This window comes from Fundulus heteroclitus, chromosome 6, assembly GCF_011125445.2.
Source record: "Fundulus heteroclitus isolate FHET01 chromosome 6, MU-UCD_Fhet_4.1, whole genome shotgun sequence".
Taxonomy (NCBI): domain Eukaryota; kingdom Metazoa; phylum Chordata; class Actinopteri; order Cyprinodontiformes; family Fundulidae; genus Fundulus; species Fundulus heteroclitus.
The window spans coordinates 21,310,867-21,330,681 of record NC_046366.1 but is presented as its reverse complement, the minus strand read 5'-3'; the positions used below and the strand labels follow the sequence as shown (position 1 = coordinate 21,330,681).

Genomic DNA, 19,815 nt, shown 5'->3' with positions numbered 1-19,815 from the left:
TCTTGCCAAAACGCCGTTACTAGTGGGAAGCAAAGTTGAACAAATGCCTGTTTATCATCTTAGGCTTTGGTTAAGGATTTGTTTTCTCCTGCATCACAGCTGCTTTCTGTGTTTTTTCTTTTTCTTTTTTTTTTGCCCTCGCCACAGGCGAACCTGAGGAAGAGTTTAGAAGCCAACGTGTCTCTGCTGGAGAAAGACAAGATTATGCAGCAGCACAGATCTACAGAGTACCTGAGAAAAGCTGACCAGGAGGGTGAAAAGAGGCGCAATTTAGAGAATGAAGGTAAAGAGAATTAAGGGCTGCAGACTTTATAAGTGGGAGGCTTTTAAATTCAAGTCTGGAAAATCCTCTGGGATATTGGGATTGGTGAACTCTTGGTCCATTTTCATGTCCTTTTTAAGTTTTTCTAATGATTTACAGCAAAGGGATTCATAAAACATATTTTCCTGAATAAAACTAGCTTCTAAAGAGATTTTTAAAGAAATTTGTGTGGAGTTAAAAAGCAAATGAGGCACTATCTCATTATTTTCTTTTCCCTTTAGTGTCGACTCTGAAGGAGCAGCTTGAAGATATGAAGAAGATCAGTCAGAACTCACAGGCCTCTAATGAAAAGATTGCCCAATTGCAGAAGCAGGTATATACACACACACACACACACACACACACGTCTGGTTGAGAACAATGGCATCCATCAATTTTGTTTATCCAGTTTTAGCACTTCCATTCAGTCACAGAGGCCAATAACCACCTACAGTGCATTGCACAAGTTTTAAACTTTTTTTGCATGAAAACCCCAAACTTTAACATATTTCATGTGGCAGACCAATAGAAAGTAGTTCATTTTTGTGGAGGGGAAGAAAACGGAGACATGCGTCATCGCAATAAAATAAATAAGTTTAAAAAGTCTGGCTCGCATGTGAATTAAATTCCCTGTATTTCAATAACTCTAACAGTAAGCAGGTGATGAGAACAATTATTAGCTGTTCCCTCCAGAAAGCTTTCCTGTTAGGAATGAAAGCCAAAGGAAGGTTAAACTTGAAGTTTTCCATAAACCATGTAGGGGAAGCAGCAAACATTTGGAAGATTTGTTTTTTTTTCCTCCGTTCAAATGAGATGTTTTTTTGATAAAAAAGAAAAAAAAAGAAAAGTTGATTAATTTTCAACACTAAGAAAATAACATCAAGTTACAGAGCTCAAATCAATGCCTAGAGATTACAAAATGAATTCACATAAACACTAGTAGAGGCATACCCCCCCAAAAAAGGCCGCAGCTGTAATTTCAGCAAATTGCAGCTCTACAAAGCATCGACACAGGTAGCTGAACACAAATGCTCACATTTTGAGATTGGTTTTGTAAAACACTCAGTACATTGTATAATTTTCCTTCCACTTAACAATTATACACTACAGTAAAATCAACGTTCCCCACTATTGCACAGCATTTACCTCCACCTCCATCAGCATGAAGATGCTGATGGAGGTGGAGGAGAACGGCTGAAGCTGCTGGGGGATTTTTGCCGAGGGATTTTTGTTCTCGTCAAACTTTCCTCACTTTCACCTGCAGAGGTTTTCACTAAAAAGCTGTTTAATTTAAATCGGTTCCGTCTCTCCTTTCAGAGTTTCTCCGAAACGAGCTGGAGAATTGTCGTTAGCTAGCGCCACTCCACTCTCAGTTTTAACTTTTTCTGGCGCTTTTTTTTTTTGAATAAAGTCTGAACGTTTATCCCACGTTCACAAAATCTCCTTCCATAAAACCTCCATGCACCGCTCTGTCTGTAGACCTTTTGTTGCAGCTCTAACCGTGGCGGTCCATGCGCCCACTAGTGGTGGTTCGTCTGAAGCTGGCTCATAAGCTGAGTTTTAGCTCTCAAAGTTAAAGCAAAAAAATAAATACGGCGGCTTACATCTCCAAAAATTTGTTTGTTTTCCTCGTAAAAATACCTACAAAATATATTAAAGGTAGTTAATGAGTTTTGAAGCAGCAGCTAACTTAGTTTTTCGACTGTGACAGAGCTTCCATAGAAAGCAGCAATGGCAATATGATGAGCACGCTGCTGCTGCTGCTGCTGCAGGAGCACGATTTCTAAACGTTTATTGTCTCATTCCCATCATTGTCGCCGGAAAGCTGGAGGAGGCGAACGACTTGCTGCGCGCCGAGTCGGACACGGCGGCGAGGCTGAGGAAGAGCCACACGGAAATGGCCAAGTCGATGAGCCAGCTGGAGACTTTGAACCGCGAGCTGCAGGAGAGGAGCCGGGCAGCGGACGGAGAGAAGGCCCAGCTGGAGAAGGAGCTCCTGCTCCTTCAGAGCGCGCTGGAGTCGGAGCGCCGCAACTACAGCCAGGGATCAGAGGAGATGAGGGAACTGCAAGGTGACCTAGTGAAACTCAAGTCTAAATGCTAAATTTGATTCTTTCAGTTTGTGGAATTTAGTTTTCTTTTATCTCGATTTGGCATTCAGCTAATTATGTTTAGGTATGGAGCAATACAAATCTGAATGTTTTCTCTTGCTCCCTCCGGCTCATACACACCCTTTGAACTCTCCCTTTAACTTTCAAAAGTCGTATGTCAGTGAGACGATTAGCCGGGCTGGAGGGGAACTCAAGATCTTAAAGAGGGGCGAACAAATCAGTCGAGCTGCAAATAAAAGCCATTTCATAATAAAAAATGGTTCCCCGCTTTGTTTTCTATTCAGCGAGATTGGCCGGACTGCAGGAGGACAACAAGAACCTGAAGATCAGTCTGTCTAAAGTGGAGGGAGACCGGAAGCAAGCCCAAGAAAGGAGCAACTACCTGGAGAAGGTATTTTACAAACGGCACTTAATAGCACGTACGTCTGATCCATAGGGGTTTTGTGCATGTCGTCATAATCTTTGTTCTTGCCACAGGAAATGAACAGTTTGGAGATCGACCTGAACTACAAGCTGAAGACCCTGAAGCAGCGTCTGGAGCAGGAGCAGACGGAGCACAAAGTGACGCGGGCGCAGCTCACAGACAAATACGAATCCATCGAAGAAGCCAAATCAGCCGCTATGATTGGTATGCCAGCCCCCGTGTCCCAGCATGCCCTGCCACCTTCTTCAAGTCTGTCTGTCTTTTCTTTTTCTAGGGGATATATTTCTTATTTTTTACTCTTTTATTTTTTTTTACCTTTTTAGGGGATCACTTTTTTTAAGCCTCGCCTTTCTGATATGTGATCCAGAGTTAGCTTGAGGTGCTGTTTGGGTTAGAGGAATTCATCAGATAGTGGAAGCCACGGAGCGTGTCAGGACATTGACTCATTGCATTTGAAACTAAATCATTTATTCAGGTTATTATTTGCTTTCGTGACCTGGGATATTACCCACTATATACTGTAACAGTATACTTTATAGACATAAAAAAGATTATTCACATTTTTTACTGCTTGACATTTAAAAATGGTGCATTTAAATGAATATGACTCTTTTATGTGCAATTTAACAAATCACATTATAGTACAAGACTTTGTTAAATTGCGGGGTAAGATCAATGATCCAGGCATATTGATGAGTAAATCACTTTTATTAAGTGTTCTTACAATTTACAAGCAAAATAAATCAGTTTATCCTTAAAAGTTTTAGTTTGTGACCCTAAACTGTTGCGCACTCTTATTTTATAGAGAACTTTAACTTGATTCACTCAATTACTCATCGTGTCTCAACAAATAAATTGCCGTTCTTGACACGGAAGAATAAAGAATGTAAATAAAGAGAAGTAAAACATCCTTTTAGAAAAGACTGACTCATGGACATGCTGCTAAACGGCCCTGAGTAACCGCCTGTCTGCAGAGAATCATGAATCGTACTGTCACCGTGTGTCACCACAGCCAGATGTGTTTGGGACAGACACCGGCTCAGGATGCACACAGATTACACACAGACACAACAACACATATTTCCACACAGTTTTTTTTTTTTTTTTAGAAATGAAATCAGCTGATTGCGCTGACCAACACGCTTCCTGAGCAGCTTAAAGTATTCAAATAGTCTTCAGGGTCTGATAGGACTCGTATCCAAGTCCAAAAAGTCCGACAGCAGTTCCTTATGCAAACGATTCAAATTACTGTGTCGTTGCATGAATTAATCACTCAGCGCCGTAAATACTGTGCAATAGATTTAAGCCTTCGTTTACGGTACTCTGCAGTCTGCATGGACGGATGTCCAGCCAGACATTCCCTGAGAAATTAGTGTGCAAAAAGGCATTACCGGTAGTCTTTGTAACATGTAACTAGGGTTGTCAAAATAATTGTTTGTAAAAAGTTTAATTAGTCAGATACTGATTTGCGTCAAAATCGACAACGGCGCAGCAACAACAGAGGCTCCTTGCAGCCACTCATCTCAACAACGCTCTGCTGCTGGAAGATTTAAACTGAAGTACAGCCAGAAAAACACGAGACCCTCTTTAGCGACTAGACAACACAAGAGTGTTTATTTGGAGCTTTCCTTAAAAGGGGCAGGCGGTCATGAACAGACATGCTAAACAGTGCTACGTGCTAAGCTAACAGTATGAATTGGATCTTTGAGAGCAGCCTGAAAAGGTCAGTAAGCTCCTGTGTCTGACACTGAATAAATTTCCCTAACAACAATCTAACCCTAGCTGAACTTAAAGCACTTTGCTTTGAATGTTCCAAATATGAATTGCTGGTGTTCTGGTTTGGTGTCTTTCCCTGGAGCTTTTAGACAGGGAAGACCAGAAACTCATAAAACGAAGGCTCATTTTAGGAGGATTTTGGCTGAAAGCGTGCGCTCTTCTTGCCGCGTCTGACCTGCGGATCTCCCGCATCATTTCTATGAGAGTATTAGAACTGAGAAAGCTGGTGCCTCTCAACATTTTCAATTAAGATCTCCAGTTTACGTGACTAGTTCTGCTGGCTGTAGAAATAATTCTGTGTGTGTCCCCGTTTGGCTGCAGCTGTTCAGCACAAGATGGCCGAGGAGACTGGAGCCCGGATGAGAGCAGAAGGCCGGGTGGTGGAGGTGGAGAAGCAGTGCTCGATGTTAGAATTTGACCTGAAGCAGTCGGTGCAGAAAATGGAGCAGCTGATGAAGCAAAAGGAAAGGCTGGAGGATGAGGTTAGTAGATGATTGGGGGGGGGGGGGGGGGGGACGTGAGAGTTTAAATGTCATACAGGGTTCACACGCAGTTGGGGATTTGCTTTTGTTTCCAGGTCTTGGTAAGTTAAGGAAAAAAAAAATAATACTGAGCATGGAAAAAATTTTGTTTTTCTTCTGCACTTCCTAATGCTGAGGAACTGGAGTCCTTTACATTGATTTACATTCAAATCAAATGATGCTTAATGTTGAAATAGAATGTTGTTTTTACAGCTTTTTTCAGGGATCCTTTTTCTTCCTTTGTTCCTTGCTTTGTTTGTTTCTTATGTTCTTCCCTTTTTGTTTCTCTTTTGTATCCTCATTTCTTCTGTTTCCTTAATTTCCTCCTTCCTGTCATTCCTTGCATCCTACCTGTTTTTTTCTTCTGTATCTCTATCCCTTCTTCCTTGTGCTCTTCCTTCTGCCCTCTGTCTCTCCTTCTTGTTTTACCTCTCTTCTTTGTGTAATTCCTTCCTTCCTAGTGTCCTTCTTTCCTTGTGTACTTCCTTCCTTGCCAAGGGTATTAAAATTAAGTCAATTTCAGTATGATGACATTTCAGGATGTTTAGAAACTATTTTTGATGAGACACAATTACTATTTAAGCATTCAAAGATAATCTTTTAAATCAAATGCCCCAACTTTTTTAACCCTTTAAGCCCAGAGGGTTTTAGGAGCGATTTCCGCTTGAAATTACATATCTGATATAAATTAAGTACAGCTCCAAATTTATAAATTTAGTTTTTGTGTGACACTAAGGCATTACAGAATATTTTTTCAAGTCGAACCGCTATTGCATATATCGCTTTCTGATTTATAGGTGATTAAACCAAGGGAAAATATCACATTTTCTTAGCCTCGCCGAAATATTTTTCAAAATAAAGACAGCAAAACTACATGAAACTCCTTATGAAAATATAGGAGAAGCCTCAGACTTTGTATATCCACATCTTGACATTAGCTGCAGCAAATCTGGACTGAATGAGCTGAAGCATATTTGTTTCACAAAGGTTTTAGTAAGCGGACCTCTGATTTAGGTACAGTTTATCCAAATGTGCCAAAACTGTTCAAAATGTGTTTTTCACCTTGATAGAAATGAAGCGGGTCAAATAAAAGTGCTGATTTCCATTTTAGGACTCCTTCTGCACATAAAAAAAAAACCTTTGGTATTAATACTTACCCTGTGTTTCACCAACATGTATTATTGTGCAGAGAAATGCCATAAATCATGATTCATGTCTGTGTAAGAAACTTCTAGAATGATCTGTTCACTCCTCTGTTTTACTGTGGTGATAGACATTAAGAGAGTTACATTGTTAATTGGTCACACCTGCAGCTCATTACAACACTAGCACAGCTGGGAGAGATATGTGCTGTATCTATCCTGTTTAAAAGGAAGGACTCTAGTTTTGAACTCTACCGACCTTTGGGAGGTGGAGTTAAGCATGTCAGCCTAGAGGAGCATTTTTCTGAGAGTCAGCAATGTTTGATAGACAATTATATGGCATTTTGTGTGTTTTAAAATGCTGTGAAACTGACAAGAAATTTGGGGCTTGTTTTATAAACATTAAAGCCTCCTCCTTGTAGGTATTTAGGAAAGACAAAAAGGTGACCGTTTCTGACCTGCTTTTAAAGCCTGATAAAAGAGGCATGGCTCTGCTAGTACCGAGACCGGGCCAGACGGGTTGAAGAAGTTAAAAAGCTTGATTAACATTTCATTTTTCTTTTTTTTTTTTCTCCCTTCTTCCAATCTTTGCGCGTCAGCTGAAAAGTCTGCACATACATCTGGAACAGGAGTCAAGTAAGCGAGTGGTGGCCCAGAACGACCTGAAGAGCCGCATGCAGGACGTCGACCGCCTGAGGTGTTCGGAGAAGCAGCTCAAGCAGGAGATCAACACGGCGCTGGAGAATAAACGCTCACTGGAGTTCCAGCTGGCACAGCTCACAAAGTACGTTTTTAGAAATGTTTTTTTTTATTTTTATAATGGTGCCTTTTATAAAAGGTAGATTGAGTAGAATAATGGGAAAATGGGTTACTTAACTACTCTGGCACTTTATTTTACTGTGAAACATGCTGGCAGCAGCTCCCGACAGGAGTTCTTATTTTCTTATGCGGGAGCATTGAGGAAGTAATTCTCTTAGGAAGTTAAGGTGTAAATTGCCCTCCAATTGCCTGTTATTTTCAAATAAGTGCTATTATTCCAGCTTAGGACCCGAGCGGGCCAAAGCTGATCCGAGACAATGTTTACCCAACAGGATTAGGCTTTACTGCAAGTCCAGCTCCGTCCACTCACTTACTAATCCTCTTGTTCTACTAAATAAAGATTTTAGAATCTTGTTATTTTTGTGTGGTTTTTAACTTAAACATGTAACTTATTGGGCTGTTGTTTTAACAGACAGTACAGAGGCAACGAGGGACAGATGAGGGAACTTCAGGACCAGCTTGAAGCCGAACAGTATTTTTCTGTAAGTATAAATCGCATCAGAATCCAGATGTCTCTTCTGCTCTCCTAACAGATTAAAATAATCATCGGTCTTCTCCTCCCTCAGACACTTTACAAAACTCAGGTTAAGGAACTGAAAGATGAGATGGAAGAACGGAACCGGCAGGTACAAGAAGCTCAGAAGAAGCTGCAGGATGCGATAGCTGAAAGGTACGGCATGAGCTTCTGTTAATGTTTGGTTGGATAATCTGTGTCTGGGTTCTTTTTTAATAAGTTTTTTTATATATTATATTTGTCACCAACTGTGCACAGGGACTCGTTGTCTGCTCAGCTGGACCTGACTGTAACCAAGGCCGAGTCTGAGCAGCTCGCTCGGGCTCTTCAGGAAGAGCAGTACTTTGAGCTCAACCAGGAGAACAAGAAAGCAACGGCTCGGCACAAGCAGGAGATCAGCGAAAGAGAGGCCATCATTGCACGGGTGAGCTCAACCTCCAAGACCTCCTTTTTCTTTAAAGTTGGCTTTAACTTCAGAAAGTTGACGTGAGGGAAAATTATTGTTTCCAAAAATGTATGCAGCTGGAGGAATCCAACAAAACTTTAACCAAAGACGTGGAGAAGCTCAGCAAAGACAATGCGGAGTTGAGTGAAAAGCTTCATGTTCAGGAGGAAGGTACTGTCATCTGCTGAGCCGCATCCTTGTTATATGCTATCAATGTAATCATGCTTGGGTTTCTTACGAAGTCTGGGCACTGCAGAAACAGACTAAACTAAACCAGAAATAGGTAAAATTCTCTTGAAATTAGTGTATTTGTCCTTGATTTGAGCAGGTAAATAAGATTATCTGCCAATGGAAATAGTAATTTTACCCCTAAAATAAGATGATTAGATATAATGCACTTGAAATAAGTTGATGGAGATGAGTTCTTCCAATCATAAGTGCCAAAATCTTATTCCATTGACAGATTATCTTATTTACCCACTCAAATAAAGTACAAATACACTCATTTTAAGAAAATTGTAACTTATTTTTAGTTTAGTCTGTTTTTGCAGTGGGAAAGGATAGAATTTCATTACAGTAGTTTTTAGCTGTTTATGGGTGAAAAAAAAAATCTTTTTGTCTAAAAAGATTATGTCCAACCCTTTGTCTTTCCCTCTATCTGTGTTTTCATCCAGCAATATTTTTTTTATTTTTTTCTGTCCGTCTGTCTAACACCATCTTCTTGCATTCCACGTTAAAAGAATGAACACTGTAGAACTATCTGCCATAAATCGATGTTAATTTCTTCTTGTCATACTTTAAATTCGAGCTAAGTAATGCTGAGGTCAGCACATTTTAGTTTCTACAAGTTGAGTGTTTCTATAAAGTTGTGTAGGAAGCTTTTGTGCCAACTGTGTCCCATTTTCCCTTGCAGAATATGTCTCGCAGAAGGAAGAGATCATAGCGTCAGTCAAAGCCAACTATGAAAAGGTGCTCCAAACGGAGCGCACCTTGAAGACTCAGGTACGGCTCAGACTCGTCTCTGAGGTCCGCAGACACAAAGCTCTGAGTAACGACTGATGGTTGCCATCTTCCTCATCAGGCTGTGAACAAGCTGGCAGAGATCATGAATCGCAAAGATATGAAGCTCGACCAGAAGAAGAAAGGCAGCACTGCAGAGCTGCGCAAGAAGGAGAAGGAGAACCGCAAGCTTCAGCAGGAGCTCAATCAGGAGAAGGAGAAGTTTAACCAAATGTCCATCAAGTGCCAGAAGGAGCTGAACGAGATGCAGGCGGTGGGTTAAAGTCTCCAAATAACTGAAACTTGGATAAAATGTTGCGTTATTTGATTATCTTGACCTTGCCGTCCACAGCAACTCGCAGAAGAATCCTCAAATCGCAACGATCTGCAGATGCAGCTGGCGAGCAAGGAGAGCGACATCGAGCAGCTCCTGGAGAAGCTGAGCGATTTGCAGCAGCGCATGGAAAATTCAAGCGTCACCAGCTTGCAGGCGGACGAAACGGACCTAAATACTGCAGGTATGAGTTCATCTTTGGGGAGTCGGACACTCTGGCTGGGAATTATACGACTCATTAAAACAAAAACACTTTGTTTGAATGATCTTCCTACCTTTTTGCTGTCTTAATGTAGAAGTTTATAAATTAAAACCTTCTCCACATCTGTCCTGTAAGGTTAGGCATCACCTTGACATGCGTCCAACATTGTTTTTAAACTTATAGTGCAGTAAACTATGATCACTCATTTGTCCTTTTGCCTTTTTTCATTACTTTTTTGTTTGGAACAGGCACTTAAGTTGGAGATGTGTATTTTGTGGCCAATTCCTAATCTTCAGATTTCCTAAAGTTTTGATCCGACTATTGATTTTAGCTGATTCAGGTTTTTTGCTGAAAGTTATAATATAGGGAGATATATAGGAACAGAATTGAAAAAAATACTGCTTATGGCTTTCCGCCATAAGCAGCCATAACTTTTTGTAACAGGAGCAAAGGTAAAGTTACAGCTTGACTCCTCATATTAATGTTGCCTAGTTTTATTTTATTTGATATAAGAATATATTTTTCCCCCATATTCATGTTTGTATCGTTTTTTCTTCACTTGTATAATCTAATAATTTCTTTAACCTACTTTATTAACATACCAGGTACAAACATTCATGGAAACCATTATTACTATCAAAATTCAAACTTTCTCAAAGAACTGCTTTGGAACTTGGGGAAAAAAAACAGACTATAAATTTGAACCTAACGGCAGCATTTGAGCAATAAAACTATATATTTCCCTTAGAAAGCTGTGTACTAGGGTTTTTCTTCTTTTTTACTTAAGACAAACATTGATAAATGTCATTGTGTCCATCTTTTTGAAATCAAGATTAGTTTACTCATTTATAGGTTTTTTTTAGTTTAAGGGTAAATATTGATCCATTCATTTCTTTTGGCTGTACTTAAAGTTGGTGATTTCTGGCGCCCCCACCTGGTCCATGGCGGAACTCTAGCACATTCACAAAAAGCAGCATCAGCTGATTGGATTGTTGGATGCAGTAGCTCCCCAAACTTTCATCATGGATGCATATGTTTTACTTCTCATACTCACATGATCATATCTCACTCTCCAGGTTACACGGAGATGTGAAAGTTCAAAAGAACAAAACAGAGCAGCTTTGCTCTTCTCCATTCAGCCTTCCCGTTTCCAGATGAAAGTCTTGCGCGCTCTCACAGCTTGATCAGTGGAAAGCATTTTAATTAGCTTCTTGCATCTTTTTGCTTCTTCTGATCTGATTCAACGCCCGACTTATCTTGAAAATAGCTCAATTTGAGTCCTCCCTGCTTGGTAACAGCTTTTATGCCCAAGATTGTTGTTAACTCAGCCTGGTTCCTTTTAGAAGAGATGAGTTTACTGATTAGGAAAAAAGTTTGTTTTTATGGCACACTAAGTCTGGACAAGCCCAAAGTTGTCTGATTCTTGTCACCAGCCAAGTTTTCTGGCATCTCTAACTTAATTTTTAACACATTGCATTACAGGAAGCTAATCCAGCCACTGATTTGGTAAAGTAAGCCGCAGTGGTTTATGGTTACGTCTCAAATCTTTTTTTTTTTTTTAAATCCTTTTAAAGAACATTACATCCCTTTGTTCAGATTTTGAAATGTATGTGCTTGTCTCTGGTTTCAACCACTGTCTCTTATTTCCCTCTTGTCCAGTTGGTTCTCCTTGCTCTTATCTCTGTAACTCCTATTCCTTTTCCTCTGTGAGTAACTCGGTGGATGAAAACCCTTCTTGCTCGTCCTGTGCTGCAGCTGTTGTGTGTTTTTTGTTTTCTGATTATTTATTTATTTTTTTCCTCCAAATTTTCTTCTGACTGAGCTGCTGTATCTGTTGGAAGAAATCCACCTCTTTCTCAAATCTTTAGAAATGATTGCTAGTAAACAGTGATACTGGCAGAGACTTTAGATAAAATCGCCACACTGCTTTTTTTAGTGGTAACGCACCAAAATCATCTCGTCACACTTGGAACTGTTTTTGTGACATTAAAAACCAGCTTTTAGTTAAAAGCAGTTAAACTCCTAACACTTTAGTTTTGTCTTTGTCAGCATGTTCACCTGGAGTGATGCTCGCTTTGACACTAAGATTTCCCTCACTCTGCTGCAAAACCCCTTTGAGTTTACCGACCCCCCCAGATGGCTGTGGTTTCTGTTTTTCAGCTGCATACGCCAACCTCCTTTTGTAGTTTTAACATGAGAAAATGTAGAAGCGTAACCTGTGATGCTCCCGTTTGTTTGTGATTGACTGAAATGCTGAGTTCTGCCTGCAGTGATGATGTTACATATTCTGAACAGGGTTCCTAAGCGGGCCGGAAAGTCTGGGATTTGTTTTGTTTTCCAGGTCTGGATACGCTTTAAAAAGGGAAACTAAGTGTAGATTTTATTCCCTATCCCATTGTCTACATATTTCTTTTTGTTCTTTGCGTCTTTCCTTCGTCGTACACTCTGTTTTGTCCTTTCTCTCTTTCTTATGTCCTTCCCTATTTACTACTTTGTTGTCCCTCTTGTTCTATTTTTTTTTTCTTTCTTGTCCTTCTTTGTTTTTGTTCCTTCCTTTTCATTTCCTTTCCTTCCTTACTATATTGCTTCTTTGCATCTTCCCTTCTGTCCTTTAAACTTCCTCCGGCCATCCTGTCCTGCTTTTCTTGTTTCTATCTCCATTCCTTCCTTGTATTCTTCTGCTTTTTCCTCCTTAGGTCCTTCACTCTTGGCTTTTTGTGTCCTTTCTTCCTTCCTTGTGCCTAGTGTCCCACCTCCAGCCATCCTTCCCCCTTTATTCTTCCTTTTTTAATTCCTTCCTGTTTTTGTCCCACATCCCCTTCCTTCTCGTCCGTTTGTCCTTCCTTACCATGTGTCCTTCATTATTTCCACCTTATTCCCTCTTTAACTTTTTGTGCCCTACCTCCCTTCCTTCTTGCCTTAATTTAGCCTTTTCTTTTGTCCTTCCTTCCTTGTGTCCTACCACCCTGTCCACCTTTGCTTGTTTTCCTTGTGCCTTTTCTATCTTGTCTGCTACCTTCTTTTGTGTGTTCTACCTTTCTTCCCTCCCTCCTTCCCTGTAATATCAATCCTTCCCCTGTTCCTTACTTCCTGTTTCTGTTTTTTTTTTTTTTTTTTTTTTTTTTTTTTTTTTTTTTTTTTTTTTTTTTTTTTCCAGGTTCAATCTTTAAAGCTGTCTCACTGCAGAAATATCTGCCATAAATTCAGGCTTTTTTTTTTTTGTATTTAGTTTAGAAAAACTAATGTAAAGAAGTGAGAACTGTACATTTTGCAGGAACCCTGTCTGAATCAAACCTTTAATGAACACGTTTATTATTCCCTTTCTGCATGAGATGTACATCCCTGTCTCCGGCTGCAGTGTGGTCTCCTTAAACATTTTGACATTTATTTTTTTACAGCAGCTTTGTAGTATTTACCCCCCCCCCCCCCCACACACACACACACACACACACACACACACTCCCCAGTACATTGCTGCATGGCTTCTCCATGACTGCTTCATCATCTGCACAGATGCTGAATGTTTGTGTGTTTCTTCCTAGAACCCAGACTGGAGGGTTGGTTGTCCGTTCCTAATCGTGGTAATATCAAGCGATATGGGTGGAAGAAGCAGGTACTAAGTTTTATTGCTTCTTTCTTTCTCTTTTTAAAATCTGACTTTTCTGACAACTTCTCGACCACTAAAAGAGACCCCCACTCATTTGTGTTTTGAATATTTGCAGTATGTGGTGGTGAGCAGTAAGAAGATTCTGTTCTACAATGATGAGCAGGATAAAGAGCAGTCTAACCCCTCCATGGTACTCGATATTGAGTAAGTATTCCTTTCATTACTGTTATTTCTTTCTATTTTCACAAAAATTAAACTGAAATTGGATGTTTATGGTATTGTTTTCAGTTCTAATTTCTGTAATATGTTTACAGCAAACTGTTTCACGTGAGACCAGTCACTCAAGGAGATGTGTACCGAGCTGAAACGGAGGAGATCCCTAGGATATTCCAGGTTGGAGGCCGACGGCCACGATGGTGGTCTTCGCGTTTTGTTTTGCCCCATTCAATTAAATTTTATTTATATAGCGCCAAATCATGAAACATGTCATCTCAAGGCACTTTACAAAGTCAAGTTCAATCATATTATACAGATTGGTCAAAAATTTCCTATATAAGGAAACCAGTTGATTGCCGACAATCAACCAGACAATCAGCATTCACTCCTGGGGAACCGTAGAGCCACAGGGAGAGTCGTCTGCATTGTCCATGGCTTTGCAGCAATCCCTCATACTGAGCAAGCATGAAGCGACAGTGAAAAGAAAAAACACCCATTAACGGGAAGGAAAAACCTCCAGCAGAAGCGGGCTCAGTGTGAACGGTCATCTGCCTCGACCGACTGGGGGTTACAGAAGACAGAACAGAGACACAACAAGAGAGACAAAAAAGCACAGCAGCACACATTGATCTAGTAATCTGTTCTACATTAGATGGTAGTAGCGGGTGAGCCGTCTTCTCTGGATGATGTCACAGTTAACAGAACGCCAGACCAGGTGTACCTACTATGAAGAAAAAAAAGAGAGAACAGAAAGTTAAAGCAGAAATGACGACACGCAATGCCTAATTGAAGAACAGTAGAACTCTATAGAGTGAGAAAATTAGATCCTGATGTCCTCCAATAGCCTAAGCCTATAGCAGCATAACTAACTATAGAGGTAGCTCAGAGTAACATGAGCCACTCTAGTTATAAGCTTTGTCAAAAAGGAAAGTTTTAGGTCTAGTCTTAAAAGTAGACAGGGTGTCTGCCTCACGGACCAAAACTGGGAGTTGGTTCCACAGGAGAGGAGCCTGATAGCTAAAGGATCTGCCTCCCATTCTACTTTTAGAGACTCTAGGAACCACCAGCAGACCTGCAGTCTGAGAGCAAATTGCTCTGTTAGGAACATACGGGGTAATCAGAGCTCTGATATATGATGGAGCTTGATTATTAAGGGCTTTATACGTTAGAAGAAGGATTTAAAATTCTATTCTTGACCATTGGACTCAGATTTCCATCCGTTTGTCTTTTTTCAGATTCTGTACGCCAACGAGGCAGAGTGCAGAAAAGAGGCGGACATGGAGGCGGTCCCTCAGGGCGACAGGACCAACTGTCACTTACACAAAGGACACGAGTTCATCCCCACACTATATCACTTCCCCACCAACTGCGAGGCCTGCTCCAAGCCTTTATGGAATATGTTTAAGCCGCCTGCGGCACTAGAGTGCCGCCGCTGCCATGTGAAGTGCCACAAGGACCACATGGAAAAGAAGGAGGACGTTATTGTTCCTTGCAAAGGTAGAGTCACACGTTATTACTGAAACTGAGCCCAAAATATAGAATTTGCCCAACGTAACCCGACTTCATAAAGGACTGGTATGAGATTATGGTATGATGACCCTGAGTAAAAAGTTATACTTTATTAGGATATTTTCATGGTACCTGTGGCTGCTGATACAATGGGAAATATTGGATATTTTTATAACATTTATTTGGATACTTCATACAGAAACAAGATGAGATAAGATAGTCTTTATTGATCTCACAATGGAGAAATTCACTCGTCACATCGGCTCATACAAGAAGGTGCAGAGTAGGGAAGGTGCATTCAGTTATATACAGTGAATCTTCATATATACAATGGATCAAAAGAATACCAAAAAATACAAAAAAAGGAATTGGCATATGATGATATATATATATATATATATATATATATATATATATATATATAGATATATATATATATATATATATATATATATATATATATATATATATATATATATATATATATATATATATATATATATATATATATATAATTTGTACATACATACATGTGTACTGACTTATGTTCAGGTGTTGATAGCAGCAGCAAAAACTGTGAAAACAAAACAAAAAAAGCAAAACTGCAGAATAAACGCCTGCTGTAATTAATAGCATAGGTTTCTTACAGTCTAGAGAAGTCTGGAATTGGATTTCAGTTTTTCCCGATCTGGATTTATCTGACTCTCGCCAGATGGAGTTTGGTTCTGCAGAGCTCCACACATCCATCTGGGATCTCTCCACTGGGGATCTATTTCACAAGGAGGGGCCTTATGAAGGATCCTTGCATATGATTGGATAAACCACTTGTCCGCCATCTTTGCTGACGTGCTACTTCAACCACTCGCATCAAAGCAAACATCGAGACCATCGTTAACGTTAACAAAAGTCTTCAGAGCCGTTCTCTGGTGTTCTTTCATATAATATTTGGTAGATTGGACGATAGCAGCATCAATGTTACTGGGTGACCAGATTTCTTGAATGAAAACCGAGGACGTCTCTGATTTTAGCTAAACGGGTGCAGAGTCTCCAAGCTCCGCCCCCTTGAAAGATTTCAGAAAACATGCAGTCTTTTTTTTTTTTTTTTTTTTTTTTAAACTTGCCGTTTTGGTCAAACGTTGGTTGAATAAAGGGTTGAGTTTGAATTCAGTGTTTGTGGGTTGTGTATCTTAAAATGGGTTGCTAAGCAACAGCATAAAATAGCCAGGGCTGCACTTAAAATACATGTTTTTGAATTTAATTATCGATATCGATCAAGTTGGAATCACGAAGTTCAAAAAGCACTAAAGCCAAAATGTTGAGTAGTGTTTCCAAAAGGAGATTAAAGTGGAACCATTAAACCAAATGCTGCAGAGAACAGTGGCAGCCAGGCCTCGTCTGCGCTGCAACACCACGAATTCATGCGGTGTCTTGGTTTAACTTTTAGAAAGAATGGGTGAAAACAACTTGTAGTTCTTCTTTCTCTTCAGGGTTTCATCTTTCACATTTGTGGCTGAGAGATGGAGGGTGTGTTTGTCTGATTCTAGTGTTAATCTGCAGTCCTTTCTGTTTATTTTTTTATTTTATTGCAGTAAACTACGACGCCCGGCACATGCTCCTACTGGCCATGACCCAAGACGAGCAAAAGAAATGGATTGGCCACCTTGGAAAGAAGATACCCAAGACCCCACCATCAACATTTTCTAGAGTCTCACCTCGTAGCATGTCCACTCGCTCTGGACCCAACCAGTCCTTCCGCAAGAACCCTAAAAGCAATACAGCCAAACTGAGGTAAGTTGAATCTTCTTTACTGTTTCCATTTGTAGGTGATCTTGTTCGCTTACACATCATGCACATCATTTCACAGATTCAGTGTTTAAATAACTATATATCACAGCATAGCAGAATTTTGGGGCAACAAGTGGGGATTTGTTGTAGTCAGATTTTTTGTTTTATTATTTTATTTATTTATTTTTTATTCCCCAATCCCAGCTTGAAGGCTGAGATGTGGTAAAGTCAGTCACATGACCTGCTGTTTGTTTCCTGTGTTGTAGCAGAGCGCAGTCCAGCCTCCAGGCAGCAAACACAACATCAAGCACTTGTTGACAGGAACTTCTTCAGAAAGTGTTGATGTTGTATTTTAGATTTCTTTTTTTTTTTCTCCACCTGACCTTCAAACCTTTTTTGTATTTATTGTTTGCATTACTTGGTCCTCTTTTTTTAACACAAGACACTTCCTGGTTGGTTGTTTTCCTTCCTCCTGGGATCTATGCAGGTGACACTTGGGGTGTTTTTTGGGTTAATAAACTAACATTATAGACTTTGCAACTCTCATTTGAATTGTCCGTATTTTATATTTTTATTCTTTATCTGTCAAACATGATTCAAATTTAAGCTGGTAATACAGTTACATTACCTGTTAGACTGAATACTAACAAATGTAAAGATAAATAGTTTTTTTTTTACTGGTGTTTGTTCTGTCTTTCAGCTAACCATCTCAACAGTTGGGACTTTTTCTGGACTTTAAAACTTTCCCTCTTTTTATTCTTCAACAAAAAAAACAAAAAACAAAAAAACAAATGGAAAAAGCCTGTATTGTATTAAAATGTATTAAACACATAAAGTTGCTAAACAAAAGCCGTTGGGAAAACTGGGGTTCACGTCACTGCGGACTTTAAAAGGCCGAATCTGCTTCATCCGCCTTTTTTCCCCCCCTCCTATCTCAAAAAGAAGCCTCGTCAAGCTCTACAAACTCGCCGTTCTACATTGCAACCAGAGGATGGCGCTCTTGTCTCGAGTTAAAGATGGACAACAGAGACAGAGGGACTCATGTCATGTTGGCATTCTCTGCTTTGTGTTTTTGTGATGCATGTCAATGGAAACCAGAGGAGGGGGGGGGGGGGGGGTTTTCATTGTAAGGTACTGTTATACAGGGATTATAGACCTGCAGTAAGAAGTTGGATCTCAGGGGTGGAAAGTAGAAATATCTGTGCAGTAGTTTCTTTCCCCCTCTTGACGGATATTACAGCTAACAGTTGTTAACAACTATAAAATCGACATGATGCCTTCATCTAGCTATTGTTGCTGGCCTTTTTTTTTGCCTTTTGATTTCCCTCTTATCACTCTGCAACTCAGTTATCAGGTTTGGGACCGCATTTTTTTTTTTTCTCTTGGGAAATAAGTATTAGCTGTTGTATGGAGAGAGGAGCATGCAAGATCATCATTTTAAATCTATGCATATTTTTATTCTAATTATTTTTATTGCTCCAGGCCATGAGGAGAACTCGACAGTAATGGCATATAGGAGTCACAAAAAACGGATTTTGTTTTCTGTTTATTTGGTACATTGTCTATGTAATGCTTTTTTTTGTTTTTATTGGTAATGTATTGCCTTATACTGGTTGATGGAGAAATGGCTCAAAAGGAAAACATTAAGTTAACAAATGTAAAACTGCACTGTTTGACTTGAGTGTAAATTATTTGTAGAAGACTAAACAGGTGTAGCATTGGGCCCACCTTGTGCCTTAACGTTTGGGTATTGATTTTACTGCCATATCGGGTTTTTTTTGTTTTTTTTTTTTTCATTTTTGTTCCAATTAAAGACCAATCTGAACTCTTCCATTGTTATTTTTTTTTTAAGAAATTGCTACCTGTTTGGTTTTTATTAGAACATTGTTTCTCTGGTTATATTAAATATATAAATATATTAAAATACCTCTATGGACACAAAGCTCCCAAACTTGGTTGATATCATAGAAGTTTCATAAAGGGTTTACGCAAACTACTCTGTGAATGATTGATGTATTAACAAATACAAGTTGTTCCACCTATCTGGTTAAGTGTAGTTATTGCAACCCCCCCCCCCCCCACCCCCTTTCAAAGTGTACATAAAGACAAAAGGATTATTGATAGAATACCTCCACAGTCTTTGTAAAATTTTTCTTTTCAGTAAAAAAAAAAAGCACTGGAAGTATCTCTTGTCTTGGTTAATTTGCATTGGACCCCGCACTGATGGATGTGTCAATAAACATATCTTTATCATGTTTTGTTTACTTCATCCATTTAAAGCTGGACATTTCTGGGGACGTGTCAAACAGTCGCAACACTCAACTCTTTGAACCAGTAGATTTTCTCTGCCAAAGTTGTCACAGTTTATTCTTTATTTTAAAATGATCTGTTTCTAATAACTAAATCTAAAAAAAAAAAAAAGGGTGCGGCTAAAGACTAAAGCCATATCTATTTTAAGCTGGGGAAGAATATACAAGTGCAAATGTTCAATATTGTCACTCATTTTCAAAAGGGAAACTCTTATTTAATAGATCAATTATGCATGGAGTGAAACATTTTGAGCCCGTTTTTTGTCATTTTTATGAATTTGGATCAAACCCTAAATTCATTGTCTTTGAAAATTAGAATATTACACAAGATCAATAAAATGGACATTTTTAACGTATGTCAGGCTTCTGAAAAGTGTTTTATTTCGCTGCACTACTTGGTTGGCCCTCCTCTTGTACGAATTTCTGCATCAATGCGCCGTGGCATAGAGGCAATCAGCCTGTGGTTCTGTGTAGAATAAAGAGAGCCCAGATTGGTTTGATAGCTGCCTCCAGGTCAACTGCCTGGTTGGTTCAGGTGTCTCTAATGTTCCTCTTGACAACAAGCCCATATACTCTCTATGGGGTTCAGGTCAGGGGAGTTTGCTGGCCAATCAAGAGCAGGAACACCATGGCCATTAAACCAGCATTTGGTACCCTTGGGAGGTGGGCAGGTGTTAAGTCCTGTTGGAACATGAAATGAGCGTCTCCATCAAGCTTGACGGCAAAAAGGAAGCAAGAAGGGCTCTAAAGTTTCTGGTAGATTCCTGGTCTTCAGAAAACAGTGGACCAACAACACCATAT

The 19,815-nt window shown here is 39.7% G+C and overlaps 1 protein-coding gene across 2 annotated transcripts in view; it reads left to right on the top strand.

The window, feature by feature from the left end:
* rock1 (Rho-associated, coiled-coil containing protein kinase 1) overlaps positions 1–17,483 on the top strand; it is a 49,765-nt gene extending 32,282 nt beyond the window's left edge. The window contains exons 14-33 of one of the 2 annotated variants that reach the window (XM_036138322.1): positions 148–283; positions 544–635; positions 2,127–2,373; positions 2,697–2,803; positions 2,890–3,040; positions 4,934–5,094; positions 6,875–7,059; positions 7,507–7,576; positions 7,661–7,764; positions 7,867–8,032; positions 8,131–8,224; positions 8,967–9,055; positions 9,135–9,326; positions 9,405–9,570; positions 13,131–13,201; positions 13,311–13,399; positions 13,510–13,588; positions 14,647–14,908; positions 16,510–16,708; positions 16,972–17,483. In XM_036138322.1, coding sequence (XP_035994215.1) covers positions 148–283; positions 544–635; positions 2,127–2,373; positions 2,697–2,803; positions 2,890–3,040; positions 4,934–5,094; positions 6,875–7,059; positions 7,507–7,576; positions 7,661–7,764; positions 7,867–8,032; positions 8,131–8,224; positions 8,967–9,055; positions 9,135–9,326; positions 9,405–9,570; positions 13,131–13,201; positions 13,311–13,399; positions 13,510–13,588; positions 14,647–14,908; positions 16,510–16,708; positions 16,972–17,023 — 2,712 coding nt within the window. In that variant the 3' untranslated portion in view covers positions 17,024–17,483. The remainder of the gene's footprint in view (positions 1–147; positions 284–543; positions 636–2,126; positions 2,374–2,696; positions 2,804–2,889; positions 3,041–4,933; positions 5,095–6,874; positions 7,060–7,506; positions 7,577–7,660; positions 7,765–7,866; positions 8,033–8,130; positions 8,225–8,966; positions 9,056–9,134; positions 9,327–9,404; positions 9,571–13,130; positions 13,202–13,310; positions 13,400–13,509; positions 13,589–14,646; positions 14,909–16,509; positions 16,709–16,971) is intronic. The other variant, XM_036138323.1, reaches the window with a different exon arrangement.
* The last annotated feature ends 2,332 nt before the right edge of the window (positions 17,484–19,815 follow it).